Source organism: Equus asinus, chromosome 9 (assembly GCF_041296235.1).
Source record: "Equus asinus isolate D_3611 breed Donkey chromosome 9, EquAss-T2T_v2, whole genome shotgun sequence".
Classification (NCBI taxonomy): Eukaryota; Metazoa; Chordata; class Mammalia; order Perissodactyla; family Equidae; genus Equus; species Equus asinus.
The window spans coordinates 95325940-95339047 of NC_091798.1; the positions used below are offsets into that span (position 1 = coordinate 95325940).

The following is a 13108-nucleotide window of genomic DNA, read 5'->3' on the forward strand; positions in this document are numbered from 1 at the left end:
TAGAACATAACACAATTTAACACAACTGAGCCTGTTACAGAGGAATTCAAATGGAAATGCAGCCCTCAAAACTGCATTGGTACCCGAGTGAGCTCATTCCTGTTAGAGAAAGAAGTGCTTTCTGGGAAATTCGGGAGTCCAAACAACCTGTCCAATTGCCCAGCATGACATGGAGGGAAGGGACAAGCAAATCTTTGGATTCAGAGGGATTCAAGCTGAAATCGTGATTTAGGATTGTGTGGCTTGAGCAAGATCCGTCATCTCTCTTGGCCTCTGTTTCCTCCTCTGAAAAATGGTAATAATACCTATCTCGCAAGATTCCTAAGGGGGGATTCGCCATGCTAATAGGAACAGAAAGAACACTGCAGTGAGCAATTGTTTGTGAGACTATTTTCGAGCAGCATATTCAGCCTCCCGTGAATCTGTGGGGGGACTTGCTTTTTAAATTCTGCTCTTGCGCAGGTGTCTGTGGAGTTTGCATTAAGAACCTGAAGCATCTGTTCCTCTCAGGACGCTGCTTCTCAAATGTTACTTGGTTTGGTTTAAACTTTCAGAAACGCAAGGCAGGAAAGCACTCAGAAACACTTAAAGAACTAGTAAATGTTACATTTAAGATGTTTGTATTTCTTGAGTTGAACCTGCCCCCATCAATTTTCATTTGTTCCCCTCAAAACAAGTTACTAAAATGACTCCTTTTCCTTTGAACAGAGAATTTTTCCAAGATTGTGTGTTACCTGGTTGGAAAGATTGGGTCGCCCACCCTGGAGCACCTGATACAGCTCTCTCCTTTCCTTCGGACAAACAACCACCCCCAAAGAGTCCATTTTCTATCACCGTACATTTTCTAGTAAATGAGTTGCGAAAACAAAAGTCCTGATTTTTCAAATTGCTTTTAATGTGGCTAAAGTCTGAAACAATTTCTCTTTTATTGGTCTCACTATTAAAATCAAGGGATCTAGCTAAAGGTGTCAATAAACAACGCCAAACGCCAACCATCTCTATTTCATCACACACACACCCTGCACCGCTGCAAAGAAAAATGGAGCATGCCGAAGCTCGTGTGTCAAACTCCTGATGAATGACCACAACTCCTCAGAGCTGAGGGCTGTTCTTCCAATAGACTGCTATTTTTAAAATATTTCTCTTTGAAAACAACAGCATGATTAATTCCACCATTTCCACTTAAATTACTCACGTAGAAACAACAATGCACTATGAGCAATTATTAAAAACACTTTATTATGTATAATTTGTACATGCTTCGATTTGTGATACTTGGGGTGATTTATTTTCCAGGATGTGATGTCAATTACCCAGATTAGCTAGATCTAATTTTCATCCTGCCACGCCACATACAAAAATACAATTTTCAGGGCGAAATTCCCTTCTTGACACAAAGATACACAGGAGTTTGTCAGACAAATAAAATAAGAAAGAATACTTGGCACACCACACAAGGCATCATCCGTCACACAGTAACATCTAATGAATTATTTTACTCGGAAATAGCAGGAAAAGAGCCCCTGCCCTCAGAGGGAAAGGCAAACTTCGTTGCTAAAGCCAAACTCCAGGGATGAAGGCTGGTCCTCGCCTCTCGGGGAAACTGGGAGGACTGGGGCATCAAGGAGAAGAGAAGAGTAGGTGCCTCATAAGCACTTCAGGAGGAAGGAATTGCAGGAGGTCCCTCGGGGACAGTCGCACAGTTTCCCGATCCTGGCTCCTTTTCGCACTGCGCACTGCTCTCCTGCGTCGCACTGCAAACGACACAAGTGTGGTCATCAGCATGAGCGAACCCAGGCTCCCATCAACACAATTTCTGCCTTGTGGGAGAGAGGGTGGACCCAATCTCCATCACCAGAGGTCCAAGTACAGTCAGGCCTGAAATGCAGAGAGCCTTGTCTTATCATTTCAGTGAGAGAACATCAAAAGAAAGAAATTTAAATTATTGAGCCCCTCCCACTTCCTTCCACCTTGGGGGGGGGGGGCGGAAATCACATTTCCTGGCTCCTTTAGTTGCTTGACTAAAAGGGAAAAAACCACCAGACCCTTTTTTAAAGAAATAAACATTAGACCTATATTTTCTCACAAGCCCTGCTCCCTGCTGTCCACCTCCTCAACCCAAGAAGGAAGATTTGTGTGTGTCTGTGTGTGTGTTTTCTCCGAGGAAGGTGACTAGCCCTGAATCAAGAATTTTGACCCTAGAACTTAGATCAAACAAAATAGCAGTGCTGGGAAAGGCAGGAAGAAAATCGGGGGAACAAGAACAGAGTAGATTTAAGGGCTCTTCCAACTTAGAGAATTCTTCGCAAGGTGAAAGTCGCTCATCTTCGGGAAACGCTCCTTTCCACACAGACCCCAGAAGAGGCTGGTCCCGGCACAAGCTGTTCACCCTCGGAAATGGCCAGGCTGCCCTTTACCCTTAGAGACCAAGGGCAAGGCTGGGGTTGGAAACAAAAGGAGCCCACAGAATTCTGCAAGCCCATTAGTTGAATTATGCAGCCACATCCTGGGGGGACAGCCGTGGTTAAGACTCAAGGTGCTGTCTTTCCTCTCGGAGAAGCCTGGGGAGGGGGGACCCCAAAGCCTTACCATGGGGACTTGGCCGTACTTCTTCTCGTAGACGGGAATGCGTTTACTCTTGAGCTTCTTGAGGACTTCCTGCAGCGCTTCGATCTGCAACACACCGCCCCAGACCGAGTTGCCGCCTTGGCTGCGAGCCCAGCCCGGGCGCTCACTCCCAGCCCGAGTTCCAAGGAGCCCGCGCCGCACGCACTCCTCCCTGGGACCCCACTCCAGCGTGTCCCACACACAGACCGCAGGTCCAGGAGCCGGGACAGGGGACCCGCTCTACGACCTTCGGGGCCGGGGCTCGGGAGGGTCCTCGGCGGACGGCGGGAGCCCTGACTCTGGGCACGCGGTGGGAGGGGAGCGGTGGGGAGGAGCGCGCACGAAGGAAGGGAGCGCGCGGGGCCCAGGGCAGCCGCGGAGGGGGTACCCACCAGCTCCTTCTCGTGGGAGGCATCGTCCACGGCGGAGTAGAGGTCCAGCGCTCGGGGCTGGAGCCCGGCGTCCTCCTGGGCGCGCGCGCCCAGCAGGGGCGGCAGCAGCAGCAGGGCGGCGGCGAGCGCGGGCAGCAGCCGCAGGCGGGGGCTCTCCATGGTGCTGGACTCGGCGCGGCGGCCGCGCTCCCGCCCTTTATAGCCGCCGAGCGGCGCGGCGCAGGGAGGGGGCGCGCGGGCAGGGGCGCGGAGGAGGGCCCGGGTCAGCCGTCTGGAGGCAGCCCCCGCCGCCGCTTGACGTCAAAGCCCGCGGGCCCCGGGCGCCCGGAAGGAGGCTCTGCGCACGGACGGGCCAGAGCGCAGGGAACAGGGACACCGCGCCCCCAGCGCCGCCAGCCCGCGGCCAGGGGCTCCCCCAGGGGCCTGAGCCGAAGTCAGGGGCGAAGGTGAGGGATGGGGAGCGGGGGTGGCGGACGGACTAGGAAATAGGAGTCAGGCGCACGCAGAAGGGTCGCTCCCCGGCTCCCAGCGGGGGCGGCAGCGCAGTCAGCCTCACCAGCCCCGCCCTGCCTCTCGCCCCAGCCCCGCAGGGGCAGCAACAGGGGGTGTGCCTCCAGGCGGGCACGTCTGCCGCGCACCTTCCCAGGCGCTCTGAAAGAGAGGAATCATGGCCTCCCCACGATGGGTGCCTTGATGGATTTGTGTGGTGATGAGAAAGGAAGGGGAACAGACTCACCCAATTCAGGGGCCCGGTGGAGGAGGCAGAGGGCCAGATTCTGGTTCAGTCCTGGCTCCACTACTTAAAAGCTCGGGCAAAATAAAGAACCTATCTGGGCCTCACCTTTTTCTTTTGTAAACTGGAGTTTAAAAATATCAGGAGGATGGAATGAGAGACTGGGTATGTAAAGCCTGGCCTCAGCCCAACGAGCCCTGAACCCCCTGCCCTCTCCTTTGAACTCTGAGCTACCCAGGTAAGTGGTTGTGTGCAGCATCTCAGCCTGTCCTTGGGGCGAATCCAACCATCCTCTGACCCCCTCCTACACATCACCCACCCTGATGTACAAGAAGCCTGTGCAGAAAGAAACCAAAGAAGATGAAAACATGCAACTCCTGACTGTGGAAATGTCTCCAGAGATCAGAACTCAGTGATAAGCCAGGCCCTTGGTGACCTGCATAGACACCTGTGTTTTAAAGGTAGGGGTCCTTACAGCCAGCACACAAGCGATAGTTCCTGTACAACACCCCATGTTTCCTCCATAGACCCAGAGGTTTCTCCTACCTGCCGCACACCCACATCTCTCCCCACATCCTCCTTCTCTCAATGGCTCCTGATTCCACCCAGACCGGCACAGCTGCCCCCACCTCCTTCTTGCCTACCTGCGACCCTCACCCCATCTTCTCTTGCTTTCCTCTGATCTGTAACTCATCACCATCCAGGGCGTTTTTACCCTGAAAATACACTACTGGCTTCCCATCTTACTGAGCCCCGAGTCTAAATCCCTTTTCCTGACACAAAGTCCCCGGGATCTGCACCCTTTCCCACTTCACGCCCCACGCTCTGCCCCGGGCCCCTCCACTCGGCCTCAGGGCCTTCTTTTTGGTCCTCTAACAGACAAGCTCATTCCCACCTGGGAGCCTTTGTGTTTACCTTACCCGGAAAAGTCTTCCTGCGTCTCGGAATCGTTGACTATTTCCTGTCATTTAAATCTCAGTTTAAAATGTCCTTGACACCCAATCTAAAGTATCCACCAACTTACTCACCCGCAGACTTGTTGCTTAGCAGACAGTGTGGGTCACTGGGATAGTTAATACATAATGTGTCTCATTATTTCATTGATCAAGTATTTAATTGTTACTCAATGCACACTGGGAAGCAGTTCAAGAAATAATCTCTCCTGCCCACCCAGTGACGCAGCAGTTAAGTTCGCATGTTCTGCCTCGGCAGCCTGGGGTTCGCTGGTTCAAATCCCAGGTGTGGACCTACACACCGCTTGTCAAGCCATGCTGTGACAGGCGTCCCACATAAAATAGAGGAAGATGGGCACGGATGTGAGCTCAGGGCCAGTCTGCCTCAGCAAAAAGAGCAGGATTGGCAGTAGATGTTAGCTCAGGGCTAATCTTCCTCAAAAAGAATAAATAATCTCTCTTTGGGCCAACTGGTGTCTTAGTGGTTAAGTTCACGCACTCTGCCTCGGGGGCCCAGGGTTGGCTGGTTCTGATCCCTGGTGCAAACCTACATACCACTCATCAAGCCATGCTGTGGTGGCATCCCACATACAAAATAGAGGAAGATGGGCACAGATGTTAGCTCAGTGACAATCTTACTCACCAAAAAAAAACAAGAAAAAACAGAAGTAATCTGTCTTCTGATGAATAACATACATATTAACAGCATCAAAATATTTTCCTTTGGGGTAAATCCACCTTAAAAACTTACCTGACACATCCTCCAGCTCTGCCTTCCCACACATACCTCTTGATTCAACACAACAAAACTTCAGTGGCAGCACATTTTACTGTTTGAAGCTTCAGAGACACACTGGTACTCACTGCAGAAACCATTTCCAGTGATCTTAAAGCATTCTAAGCTTCAGAAGAAAAATAGCCGCAAATAGGATTTTAGCCCATCCTTCTGCAAAGATGAGGTATTCCCAACGCAGTACTTTCTCTTAGATTTTGTTCTACCCAGACACAAATAATAGCTTTCCCTTTGTGCCACTTGCATTGGAAAAATAACTCAGAAGCTCAAGTCCTCCTGATGTTGGGTTGGTGCTATTATCTTTGTGGAAGCAGGGTACCACATTTCATTGAGGGGTTGGGAAAGGGACCCTTGGACTCTCCTGTAAAGTAAGCCGGAATATCCTGGTCATTTACATGTCATGGTACTGTTTTCATCTTTGAAGAGAATGACTTCATAAACTGTCTTTGGGAAGCATGAGACAGCAGGGCTTGGGCCATTTTCTTCCCAAAGACAGCTTACGTTAAGTTATAACGAGAGAGGCCCCCAAAGCATGAGATGTTCTACAATTTTTACATCACGCCCTGTCTGGAGAATTCATATCTTCCTGCAACTTTACAATGATTACATGAGAAAGAAAAGCCCCCCTTTTATGCCCCTAAGCAAGTGGGGAAAAATCGTAACTGGATTTAATCACCACTTCTCGTCTCATATAGAAAAGGGAGTCAGGTCTCCTCGCAAAGAGAAGCAGAAACCAGGACGTGTCTACAGAGATTTGCTGAGGACAAACCTCTCTTAACCACCCCTTTTTAGATGGAATAGGCCTCCAGTTCTGGTCTTTGGAATAACTCAAGGAAAGAAACCTCATCAGCAGAGAGCTGAGAACTAGTGCCAGTGAGATCTACTTGGAACATACTTCATCAGAAAAGAAAATTTCAAAGGTTGGGAAAACCTCTTCTTACTGATGTCTATCTCTTGGGGATCTGAAACTTTCATTATAAAAATAACCCATTAGTTGATTTGTGACTTGGCAAGAAAATAGAGTCTACCCTGGTTTTGGCCTAAAATCTCTTAAAATATAGGGCCCAGTCAATATTACTAAGCAATAAGTCTAGAGCCCTAAGATGTTCAGCAGTGAGAAGACCGTGGAGAATCAGCCTCTGAAATGGTGTTTCTCCCAAACCATAGTCCTTCTCTCTCCCTCCCTTCTTCAAGTTTGGAATAATTTCTTTTCCTATATGGCCCAGGATAGCACTGGCCTTTTGGGTTGTCGTATTGCTCACGTGTCAGACCACTTTGTTGTCTGTTAACCTCCTCTCCCTCCCTCCCCCGCCCAAGTCTTGTTCAACGGTAAAACTTCCTCAGTTCCGTTGACTTCTTAAATATTTGTATTTAAAATTGTTTCTCTTTACTTGTGTTCGCTGCAATTTCCTCCAGGTTAGACATCACTCCGTTCTCTTTGGTACACATTTATAATCTCTCAGGTGGCACACTTGTCATTCCTACATTGTCTGCTCTCCACCCTCCCTGCCTCCAGAGGGGGTTAATCTCCATTGACATTCACCATCTGTTTACCGACTTTCAATCCACAGCCTTCCAAAGGAACCGGTGTTCACTGTTCTGACTAAACATGTTTATCTGGAAGAAAATAATCACCTGCAAGTAAAGGACGTGTGGTATTCATGTTAAATTGGGAGGTGTGGCAATGTAGTAGGAAAGAATATGTGCTTTACAGACGGCCTCCGGAGGAGTAAAGCAGGGGAAATTAGACAAAACTTTCCATTAATTTTTTTTTTAAAAAAAGCTTTCAACTAAAAAACTTTCAGGTTTTTTTTTTTTTTTGAGGAAGATTAGCCCTCGGCTAACATCCACTGCCAATCCTCCTCTTTTTGCTGAGGAAGACTGGCCCTGAGCTAACACCCGCGCCCATCTTCCTCTATTTTATATGTGGGATGCCTGCCACAGCATGGCCTCGTGAGCGGTGCGTAGGTGCATGCCAGGGATCTGAACCAGTGAACCCCAGGCTGCTGAAGCAGAGTGCGTAAACTTAACCACTACACCACTGGGCCAGCCCCAGAAGCTTTCAATTTTTAAAAAATCTGAGAGCCCAATATGTTCACAGCACTGCTAAGTACTATGAGAACCACTGAGATGATGAAGATGATGCCCTTGATCTTTGGGTCTGGTACTGGCCACAGATACCCAAAAATGGCCGCTCTGTGAGGCGAGGGTCCTGAGAGAGAAAGGGAAGCTCAGAGAGGTCAGAGATTAATTTTCTCTTGAGAGAGAAGTTTCTGGAAAAAAAAAGGCATATGAGCTACTGGGTCTTAGAGGGAAGGTAGAATTTTTTTTTTTTAAGATTTTATTTTTTCCTTTTTCTCCCCCTGGTACATAGTTGTATATGCTTTGTTGTGGGTCCTTCTAGTTGTGGCACGTGGGACGCTGCCTCAGCATGGTTGATGAGCAGTGCCATGTCCACGCCCAGGATTCCAACCAACGAAACACTGGCCCGCCTGTAGCGGAGCGCGCGAACTTAACCACTCGGCCACGGGGCCAGCCCCAGGAAGGTAGAATTTTAATGATAACAAACATCCCACTATGGGGCCTTGGGGACAAGCAGCCAGTGTAAGTGAGGTCAGGGAGGCGAGGGCATCTGGGGGAACAGGGAATGGTGTGCGTTGCCGGAGAAGAGGGTACACGGGGAATGTGAGATGTGTAACGGGAAGCGAGACCGGAAAGGAATAGTAGAGCACAAAAAAAAAATCTAGAGCGGCAACAGACAGTTCCAGATTTGGATCCAATGAACAGAAAGGAGCATAGGTGAACCCTAGGGATTCCATTTTTCAAATACTAACACTAAAAGCAAGCTTTTTGACCTCAGAGGTCTAGCCTCAGAAAAGGAGCCCGTGTCAGATATAGGGAGGCGTCCCTGACGAAGAGATGCTTGCCCCAGGATAGAGGAGCCGTCTCTGGTGTCTTGCTCAGTCCCCCTGGAGCGGAGGAGCAGGAGAGGCTCACCAAACCCACGCTCCCTGTGCCTCATCCATCCCATCCTCTCCTCTGACTTTTCTGTATCCAGATCTCCTAAACTTGTGGGAAGTATGGGATTAGTGCCAAAGCAGCAGACTGGGATGACCCAAGAGATGAACTATATGACTTGAGAGAGCGATTTGAGTTCGTCAATGGCTGCTCGTTGCCTCTGGTTTCAAGTTAACGCCTCACATGGTGTCGAAGTTTCTCATAATTTGGTCCTGGCCCATATTTCCAATCTCGCTTTCCTTCACTCCCAACCGGTCCCATCAGATATCTTCTATGTTATTTTGCAGGCACACCATGCTTATTTCTTAATTTTGCCCTGAATTAGAGGAATAGAATAGGTTATGCTGCTGTAACAAACAACCCCAAAAGCTCAGTGACTTGAAAAAGAAACAGATACATTTCTTGCTCATGTCACATGTTCATCAGGGGTTGATGGAGAGTTGTGTTTGTCATGGTCACTCAGGGACCCAGACTGACAGAACAGCCGCCATGTCTGATGTTGCTGGTTGTGTTCCAGAGGGGAAAAAAGAGCTCTGGACAGTCTTGGACGAGCTGTGACGAGCTTTGGCTCAGAAGTCAAGCTTCACTGTTGCTTCCACCTCGTTAGCCTGAAGGAGTCACATGGTTCCACCAAAGCATCAGGGGCTAAGCAGAGCAGCGTTACCGTGTGTCCAGGCGGCATCACTGACCGCCACATGCACATGCAGGTCCCATCCCTGCCTTTGTCCATGCCCTTCCCTATGCCTAGAAAGCTCTTGCCACATCTTGAACACCTAAAAAGTTCACGCTTCAAGACACATCCGGTCTGAAGCCTTCCTCACCTCCTGCTCCATCGCACCGCCAGGTTTGCCTTGCTTTTGTCTCCACGGAGTTTTATACAGATACTGATTAAAACACTTAACACGTCTTACGTCATGTTTTTGGATGTCCATCACTTGCTAGACAAGGAGGTCCTCGAAGGCAGAGAATAGATCTAACGACCTGTGTGTTCCCAGTGTCTAGCCTGGTGCCCGATGCACAGATGAGGAGGGGAAAGTTAGTCCCTACGAAATGAAAGATAACCTTTAGACACTAACTAGGAGACCATTCAGTAAAGTACATAATCTGTTACAGAATAGACTCATCAAGCAGTTTAAAAGCACTGCCAATTTACTGCCTAGAAATGCCATTATCATCCTGTATCAAGGAAAAACTTGTGCCAGAGAGGGGTCAAATGGTCTCACGGTAGTCGGTTTCAGAAGCAGGATTTCTGGGGTACAGATTGCGGCCTCTCTCAACATTTCCTCCAACAACTAAGGGCGTTTCAGTCGCCAGATGGAAATTTTTTCTCAAACGCAAAGCGTGCTGTGCCACTAGGAAGGAGGGCGCTGCCTCCACGCTCTCGTTTAGACTTCTACTTCGTTGCTGTCCCCCAACACTCTCTGTGGTGCAATGTGGAAGGAAAACTGGGTCAGGACCACATCCTGAAGAGTCTGGAGAGGTTTAAACCTGCCCCTGATTGCCCGGCTCCAGATCGAGACGTGAAGAGGTGACGCTGCTCTGGGCCGGGGTTTGGCCTGGAAGGCATCTGAGGTCACCAGAGAAACCACGGGTCTGGACCTCTGCTGGGACTCCTGCAGAACTCATCCCAGTGAAGTCTATTTCTTTTGACGCAAACTCTAACCTCAGGAGAAACGGAATACCATCCGGCATGATGCGAAGAGGCAGGGCCTGAGGGCAAAAGTGTATTTTGTAGGAAGAAGGAGCTTAGCGAGCCTCCTGCGCTTTCCAGGGGATCTCTGGCCCTGACATTTCTCCGCTGCGTGTCAGCAAAAGTTTAATCCGGTTCTGGTTTTAACAACAGATTCATCACGTCGGCTTGGCTTACCGGCTAAGTCAGGCTCAGCTTCTGCTCTGCCGGCTGATGGACTGACATCCGCATCTCCGCACGGTCCATCGCATCGCCTCTCCACAGCCAGCCTGCAAGGCCCCTGAGATGGACAGGCCAGCAGTCATTCCTCAGGCTCCTCCAGCATCTGCAGGAAGTCCACAGCAGCTGTGCTCGCTACTCAAGAAGGTGGGATTAGCACGGCGCTTCGGGAAGACGGAAACCCAGGCACCGGCAGGCTCGCCCACGGTCTTGCATCAAAGCTTTCTCTCCTATTAACTGAGCTGGAAGACAGTTGTTTGAAAACCCACGTCCGCTTGATGGACCGCATTGTAGACCAGGGAGGCCCTTGTATTTCTGTACTGAGGACGCTGAGGGGGCTTCGGGAAAGCAATGCAGTCAAGTGAGCGGGGCCAGACGGGCATGTCTTCACGCTGCATTTGCCATAGATCATTCCCTGTTTTAGGGGATCTTAGGGAGGTGTCAATGGTGACTCTGGGGATTCTGAGCTTAAAAGGCTCAACTTTCCTCAGTGCTCCATACCCCCTTAATCTTCCACCCCTCTCTAGGGAAGACAGCTCCTCAACTGCGTTCTCCTCTCTTAGACAGGCTCCGGGGCCTATCCCCCACCCATCCGAGGACATGCAATTCCTTCTCTTTCCCATATGTCACGGCCGTCTGTGTCTACCGCTGCCTCTGACCCAGGATACCGGGGTACATGGCCCCCAGTGTTACTGTTCACAAACACTGCATGCCCCACCTGGAGAAGGGTTATACCGGCCCCTGTTCAACGCGTATGTGGCCATGTGACTAGCTTTGACCAGTGAAATACAAGCAGAAGGATGACGTGTCCTTTCCACAGGAAGCTGTAAAACTTTTGCCTGCTCTCTTCTTCGTCTTCCATGGTGATTAGCACTGTTCTAGGTGGGGCAGCTCGCAGCCTGAATCATGGAGGGCTTAAAACAACACACACTTCTCATCTCACCATTTCCGTGGGTCAGGAATCCAGACACAGCCTAGTGGGGCCTCTGCCCAGGGTCTGAGATAAGGCTACAGTCAAGGGCCAGCCCAGGGCCTCTCCCGAGGCTGGCATCACAAGATGTCAACCGGGGCCACCGTCATCTAAGGCTTAACCGGGGCAGGAGCCACCACCAAGATAACCTAGCGTTGTTGGCAAGATTCGGCTCCTCACAGGCTGTTGGACTGCAGCCTCGTTACTCGCTGGTTCTCGACTAGAAGTCACCCTCCATGCTCTCCAGGTGGCCTCTCCGTCAGAGCAAGCGTGAGAGAAGAGGGATGCTAGCAAGACAGAAGCCACCATCTCTCCTAACCTCATCACGGAAGTGACACCCCGTCACTCTGCCATGTTCTATTTACTGGGTCCCCCCACAGTCAAGGACAGGAGTGACGTAAGGGAGTGAATATCATTGAAACCATGTTAGAAACTGTCTACCACAGTGATTTTATCAAAAGACAAAATTAAATGAACAAGAATTCTGTAAGAACCTAAGCTTGAGAAGTGAGATAAGAAAGAGAATTGTGGATTTTATAACAGGGGCTCTGACACCCAGAAAGGTTAAAAGCGTTGCCTGAGATACACAGTTAGGAGTAAAACCTGGACTGAAATTCAGATCAGTGCTATTTCCACTGGACAGAGATAAGTGAAAAATTAAATAGCAAGATAAGACGAATTGCCTTCAACCGAAACAGAAGCCAGGCCGTCAATTGCTAATTGAATCGTCAAATAAATCATCCAGACAATGACTGAATTAAAAGTACAGAGAAGGCAAGCTCTTCAGGCTGGGGCAATCGAAAAGCTAAGTCAGGACAGGAGCCAGGCTTTGCGGGGTGGAACTGTTTGCACAGAGAAGAAGGGAAAAGTGTTCTTGGCAACAGTCTGGCCTAGCTGAGGCTTCCTCAGGGCCTCCCCGTCATCACACAAGGACGCTCATGTCGCTCTCTTCTCTCTTTAGCTCAACTCATCAGACGACTTTTCCCAGATGGGCTGAGGCTGACACGTTGTGCATCAGAGGCGAGGCCAGATGCGGAGATCCTCAAATGTACTCTTAGGGAAGCGGTTCCCAACCTGTGGTGGAAGTATCAGAATCAATTGGAAATTTTTGTTCTGGAAACTGCCTAGGCTCACACCCCACCCCAAAAACTAGGGCACTGGACTCTCTGTGGAGGGCCGTCCAGCTCGGTTGTCCTGACTGTTTCTGGTATGACCTGACTGACACGACTCCTGGGGGAGCAGCTTAGGGGATCTTTGCCTCATCGCGTGAGGTGTCGGGAAGCGCACTGTCCTGCAAAGGTCTGCAAGGCCCAATCTTTTCAGGATTCCTTTATCCTACCCTCGCAAAACACACATAGCCGGATAGCTGAGCCACATGGATGGGCAAGGTCAAGTCCCTCTGAGTTCAGCAGACTTCTCCTCTGTCCCCTCCTCTAAGGTCATGAACACACCCCAAGGGGCTTTCCAAGGGGACCTGACATGCAGAGAGAAGCCCCCAAAATAGTAGTAAGTAATTAAACCTTGATGAAAGACTTAGTGTACTCACCTTGAGCAGATATTGTGTTCCAATCCTGCAGGTGATAAAACGTCATCTGAGTAACTGGCGCCTGGTCCTCAGGCAAGGGGAAAAAAGGTGGACCCTGATCCTTTGAAAAATGAGTGTTTTCTTATTTACGTTGTCCTTCCATTTTATTTCATCAACTTTATCATTTAAAAATAAAAGGAGGTGAGAA

At 49.8% G+C, this 13108-nt stretch overlaps 1 protein-coding gene across 1 annotated transcript; it reads right to left on the reverse strand.

The window, feature by feature from the left end:
* Window positions 1-1220: 1220 nt before the first annotated feature.
* Window positions 1221-3707, reverse strand: CARTPT (CART prepropeptide). The gene is made up of 3 exons (XM_070517970.1): window positions 3000-3707; window positions 2590-2673; window positions 1221-1754 (listed from the first exon to the last, which is right to left on the reverse strand). The coding sequence occupies exons 1-3, from the start codon at window positions 3156-3158 to the stop codon at window positions 1647-1649; spliced, it is 351 nt and encodes a 116-aa protein (XP_070374071.1). The 5' UTR covers window positions 3159-3707; the 3' UTR covers window positions 1221-1646.
* Between the last annotated feature and the right edge of the window lie 9401 nt (window positions 3708-13108).

What these genes read in the sequence shown, in the direction of transcription:
- CARTPT (XM_070517970.1), bottom strand. Translation starts at nt 3,158, where the DNA reads ATGGAGAGCCCCCGCCTGCGGCTGCTGCCCGCGCTCGCCGCCGCCCTG. An exon ending in CCTCCCACGAGAAGGAGCTG is followed by an intron (nt 2,674 to 2,999) that starts GTGGGTACCCCC and finishes GGTGTGTTGCAG; the next exon opens with ATCGAAGCGCTGCAGGAAGT. An exon ending in AGTACGGCCAAGTCCCCATG is followed by an intron (nt 1,755 to 2,589) that starts GTAAGGCTTTGG and finishes TGTCGTTTGCAG; the next exon opens with TGCGACGCAGGAGAGCAGTG.